The 6,000-nt window shown below is 42.9% G+C and overlaps 1 protein-coding gene across 1 annotated transcript in view; it reads right to left on the bottom strand.

Moving 5' to 3' along the window:
• Nucleotides 1-2,428: 2,428 nt before the first annotated feature.
• Topaz1 (testis and ovary specific TOPAZ 1) overlaps nucleotides 2,429-6,000 on the bottom strand; it is a 57,493-nt gene continuing 53,921 nt past the window's right edge. The window contains exons 19-20 of the mRNA XM_055601830.1: nucleotides 5,021-5,204; nucleotides 2,429-2,648 (exon numbers count right to left, since the gene is read on the bottom strand). Coding sequence (XP_055457805.1) covers nucleotides 2,429-2,648; nucleotides 5,021-5,204 — 404 coding nt within the window. The remainder of the gene's footprint in view (nucleotides 2,649-5,020; nucleotides 5,205-6,000) is intronic.

Here is a 6,000-nt window from a genome sequence, read left to right as displayed (position 1 = left end):
CAGTACCGGTCGGCTTCGCAGATGCTGCTGGGTGCGAAAGATCCCGTTCTTCCGCTTACACTTCCCACTCCACTTCACCTCAGGCTTTATCTGGATTTACTTGTTGCTTGAGACGCTGTCTCACACTAACGGACGCTGGCCCTGAACTTCTGCCTCAGCCTGACCCGCTAGGCCTCGCTTCTAGGCTAGTTTTAAATGTCGTGTTCTCAGCCTGGGCCTTTTACTGTGTTTCTCGTCTGTGAGTTCACTTCCAGCACCGCAAGGGACGGAAGCTGCTCTTTTCGCTATGCTATGTCTTGGCTCGGTTGCCAGGCCAAGAAGCCTGTTTTCCAGCGCCATGTCCAGTCCCATCCCTTGTTCGTTCTCCCGGAGGCAACCTGCGGGTGGGTCCGCATCGCTGCAGCCTCCACTGTAGGAGTGAGGTTTATAGTTGTACACGCGAATGCCCTCGTGTCTGCGCGGCACATTCACTGCAGCTCCTGTGACTGAAGGACGCTGCCTTTTACCTGTTTTGAGAACTCCTTTAAATACTTTGCCCCTGTACGCACCACTTGTCTGTTACCCTATTCTGAGCTTTTTTCCCCCAGAAGACTTGAATTTGTGGCTTTCAGTATCAAGAATGAAGATTTCATTTGAGAGAACAGACTACAGATACTGTAGATGACTTTTGAAGGTTTTTCTCTTTTGAGATAGGGTTTCTCTGTGTAGCCCTGGCTGTCCTGGAATTCACGGTAGACCAGGCTGGCCTTGAACTCAGAGATCAGCCTGCCTCTGCCTAGCGAGCTGTTAAGTTTTACCTTCCGAAGTGTTTTGGGACAACTCTTGTTAGATATTTAAGTTTTGGCATGCTTGTTTAAAATATTTTCTCCAGCAATATCTAACCTAACACACGTTAGGCACACATGGCCAAAGACCACACAGCACCACGCTGCTCAGGCCATTTACTGTCAGGCCCACACGCCTGACCACCGTGTTTGAGCACCAGAACCAGATAAAGGTGGAGAAAGGCTGTCCTGCAACTTCCACATGATGTGTGCTCCCTCCCTCTCGCCTCAACCGAGAAAGGCTCCTGAGAGCCCTCCACAGGAAACCCTGTAGGCATTTTCTTAGTGACTGATTGACTGGGGAGGGCCCAGCCCATGTGAGTGGTAGCCCCTTGGGCAGCTGGCCCTGGATTCTATAGGAAAGCAGACTGAGCCAGTCATGGGGCCTCCATGTCTCCGTGTCAGCTCCTGCCTCCAGTTTCTGGCTTGAGTTCCTGCCCTGACTTCCTTCAGTGATGGACTATGGCGTGGAAGCATACGCAAATGTGCTTTTATCTCCAGGCTGCTTTTGGTCATGGTGTTTTATTCCAGCAGTAGTAACACTGCCTAGTATTAAGCCAGAGCATTTGGTGATTTCGTTGCCACACTAAGCACTCTGTGGCACTCCTGTTAAGTGCTGGGTAGCATTCGGTGTGTGGCTTTTCACTCTTTGAATTACATTATTGAAAGGGGACTTTACCATACTTAGGTAAAAAAGCAATTTAAAAAATCACCTTTTATTAATAAAACCATTGCAAGTAAATGTCATAACCTGCTTAACCTGCTTGAACTCTGTAGCCCCTTTGAGAGCTATTTTAATTCTTAGCATAACTGTAGCTCCTCTGTCAACACCTGCCATCATCTTTAGCATATCAGAAGCCATTTTGCCTCCCAAGTTTCCATTTTGATTATAAGGTGAAATTTAAGTTCAAGTTCTCAGGCCCTATGTGCCTGAGACTAGGATACAATTCAACAGTTCAATACTCGCTGCTCAGAATAAAACAATAGATGATAAATGCATGTTCTGCTGGAGTTAGGACCCCAACATGCTACTATGGTTCTTACTCTGGAAACATAGTAAAAGCTGGAAAGCTCCCAAGAGCTCCCCTACACTAGCCCCAGCCCATCAGCTTAAAGTGCTTTGTTAGCTACCTAGATACAATACAATATGCTTGGAACAAAAGTGATTACATTTAGCTAGTCAAAATGATGTAACGTTCCCCCCACCCCCGCTTCCTACATCTGGTTACCCGGTTGTTACCTGGTTATGGTTATACACACACACACATATATGTATATGTATGTATATATAAAAACCTGCCTTAGAAGCAGACTGGTGTCACTGTCTGGCTCCTGAGGCTAGAGATAGCCCTGGCTGGTCAGTTTTGCTCAGTGTTCGATAAACTTCCATTAGTCTGAGTCTGGTGTTCGAGTGGTCAGTGTGCGGCTATTCCTGAACCCATAACAAATGATTTTTTTATCGCTTGAAAACTATTTGATAACTTCTAGTGTCAGTAAGATACAAATGCTGAATACAACGAACTATGTTTATTTGTCTTTTATTTTCAACAATGATCACTTGAACTTAAAAAGAAAAAAAGACCCAACACCACCACCTTTATTAACTAATGTTTAGTGAAAAGCCAAACCTTTCCAGCCCACTTCATGTTCTCTCTGAGCCACTTCAGGGCAGAGCAGTGCTCCAGACTGTACACCTGCTCCTGGTTAATGTTGACCGTCATGTGCTTAATGAAAAGCTTGGGGTCAGATATGCGAGCCGCCATGATCAGTCTTTCCACTGCAGCCTGATAGTCATCCTTGCTTCGAGATTTGCTTTTTTCACATCTATAACGTGAACACAAAGTCAGAAATTCTCAAAAGAAGCAATGGGGTTGCTGTAGGAAGGTTCCTGCATTTATCCTTCCAAACTTATCATTTTATCAGTGACTCAAACTTTTTGGACCATGGCTTGCAATCCAAAAGGCATTTTATGTTAGGACCCAGTAGCAATGGCTAAGGAAACACTGATCTACAACACAGATAGTTACCTATATGTCTGTATTTACAAAGTTAATAACTATAAATATTAAGCTGTATAGGTGAGTATTAATACAATACAGCTTGAATGATTAACAGTTACACTAGTTTTCTCTTGGTATTGGTTTTAGTTTCAAGCAAGTACTTAATATGTAGCTAACATTTAGTAACAAATTATAGAGCTGCATAGTTTTCTTTGGTCCTGATGGGTACTTCATTATTTTAATTTTCTTCAAGCTCCATTTACCACCAAGTGTGATTGTGTTTGCTGACACAAATTTCTTAATTTACGGTAGCTCTTCCTCTGGAGAAAGGAAATGGTTAAAAGTATTTCAAATATGAGACAATGTTTTTTTTTGCTTACTCTTTCTTACTCTTGGTACCTTGTGGCAGGGTTGGGGTGGGGTGGGGATTGGGGGAGGGAGGTGGTGTCTATGAGCATCAGGTTCTAAGAATGATTCTAGTTAAATCAAGACCAGTGCAGACCACTGGGTGACTTAGATGAGGCTTGCACTTCAAACCAGGAACGAGAATCCAAATGCCTTCTAGGGTCTCCTGACTTAGATGAGGCACTTTAGAGCCTGACAGACTGAAAACTGCATAGGTAGCATGTTCCCAATGTCTGAAAACGAATAAAATTCTGTAAAGGTTAACACCCTAAGGCAGAACTCAGCACACCAGCAAGACAAAACATACTGGCCTTTATAAAATCCAAGATCTAGGTATGTCACTAGTTATGGACTAGGGCTACAACTACCATCACATTTAACAATGAACTGAGAGGCTGCAAGTGTGGGAAATGAAATGCAAGAAGAAAATCAAATTCTTTTAAGAATAAAACCTAAACCTAGACCCCCTCATGCCACACAGTGTACAGTGTCAAATAAAGGAACCCCTCCCCTATGAAACTACAGCAGCAAGAATAATAGTTTAAATGGGTTTTCAAAAACAAAAAACAAAACAAAACTGCAAGTAAAATGATTTCCTTTGTTAAATGGGGCCTATACTAAATGACTCCTAAAACAAAGAAAGCAGATTCAGCATTTCTGAGTATGGGATGTTAGGGGGCCATTTGCCATGAGCCAGTTAGATTTGGGGTACTTCGGTTAGAGACACTATTTCTTGTTCCAATTTTCAAGGATCTTTAAATAGTGAAGAACCTTGGAAGACAAAGACAGTTTCTCCTGGAGCAAAAGATAGGCTTGCTGACACCTTCAGGCAGTGTCTTCCTGTAGAGAAAATGGAAAGAAGACTAGGTTCTTTAGGCCTGGCCTTCCCTTCCTGCAGGGAACCTCCACGTTCAGGAGTGCTTGAGGGCTATCAGTAGGACTCTGGGGTGAGAAAGAATCTTGTGGCTAAGTGGACCATCTGGCTCTCTGCAGTGTCTCCAACACAGCACTCTTGTGTCTTAAGCTAGCAGGCACCAACCAGTGGCAGGCCAGCTTACAAAGGGTAAAATCTCAGGCCTCCACAGTCCCTTCTTGAGAGAAAGGCACCTGGCTTTCTCCTAGCCCTTTCTCTCTTGTATTACTCATTCTGGGAGAAAGTGGCACTCAAATAGCCTTTTTCTTTCTTTCTTTTTAATTATTTACTTTACATCCCGATCACACTGTCCCCTCTCATCTCCCTGCCTTTTTATTTTTAATGAGTGTTTTATGTTAAATTTTACATTTAAAAATTATTAGGATTCTATAGCTGAAAACCTGAGGCATTTCCCAGAGATAAGGGTTGTAGAAGTGTCCACACTGGAATGGCATAGACTGTCATTCAGGATTTTAAGGTATAAGGAAAAGATTCACTGCTAAAACTTTTAGATACAGACCCTTTATGATACCACACTCTAACAGAAGAAAGGTCGCTATTTAAAGAAGATCCGTATTTTAAGATGTGAAATACGTCTTTAAGACGTGAAAGACGTCTTTGAAATCACTGAAGTGTTTACTAGTTGGGAATCAAGACCAAGGCTCTGACGAGCATGCTCTACCACTGAAGTTCATTCCCAGCTCCTTAACTGGTTTGGCTTAAGCCTCAAATAGGTCTTGTTCTTTGTGAGCTTGAATGTCACCAAGTTTAGAATGTGTACACAGAGCATGAACAAACACCACATGACCACAGTGCAGTCAAGGCAGGTGTAGAGCTACACCTATGCTCAGAACGTGGCTGGACTTGTACTGACTCACCTTTTCAGAACGATCTGCAGCACCTGTGTGGGAGTCCCCGAGCTCTGAATACTACTAGCATTAGATACCAGAAATATTTCGATAGCTAAAAGCATTTCAATCTCGGATAGGTAAGAGGGAACCAGGAGGAGTTTCCGGTGTACGTTCCCCTCTGAGAGTGGGTAGCAACCCAGTGACAGAGCGCCTGAAAATCAAACAACAGGTTACACTTCCCCACACCTCCATGGGTAAGGCTTAAGTTCTAAGTGTCCACCACTGGCAGCTACTACGGGCCAGCGTTAACTTTTCGCAGCTGCAGATTAACTGCACCTTTTACCATAGTAAGCATCTTGGTACATTTGACACGACTGTTTACAAGAACTTTGATAAATGGCCTGTGAGTTTTACTGTGAAAAACAGGACATAATTTCAGAACAGTTTGTAAAGTAGCCAGGTGTCAGGTGGTCCATGCCTGTGATTTCAGCACTTGGTAGGCTGAAGCAGAAAGACAAACAAAAGAAAAACGAGAAGAAAAAAATATTCCTAACCAGAACAGCTACTTAGGTTTTAATGAGATTAGATCTATAAACAACTATGCTTTTGTGGTCACTGTCTACCTTGAATTATGAATAATAATAATAAAAAAGACTGTAGTGTAAGGGTGCCACTTGCTGTTAAATACCTCGTGTCAGTCTGTGTTTACTTAAAGGTGCCATCACACCACATGGCCATTACTGTTCCCACTCTGCCTGGCAAGCACTGAGCACTAGATAAGCGAGCAGGTCCATCCTCTACCTGGCTGCCGCACTCACCAAGTCACATCTAAAATCCTCATGTTTCAAGAGAACAGATTTAGCTTTAAACTGTTTGTCTAATTATTAGAAATGATAGTTGATACTCTTAGGATACCCAGTTAGACACAGACAATATTACATACAGTTTATCATAATCAAATTAAATGTATGTGTAGATTTTGTTTAAGATGTTTGGTTTTTTTCCTT

This window comes from Psammomys obesus, unplaced genomic scaffold (genome assembly GCF_907164565.1).
Source record: "Psammomys obesus unplaced genomic scaffold, mPsaObe1.curated_primary_1811, whole genome shotgun sequence".
Lineage (NCBI taxonomy): Eukaryota > Metazoa > Chordata > Mammalia > Rodentia > Muridae > Psammomys > Psammomys obesus.
Note: the sequence above shows the minus strand (reverse complement) of the source record. Positions and strands in the feature narration are given on the sequence as shown.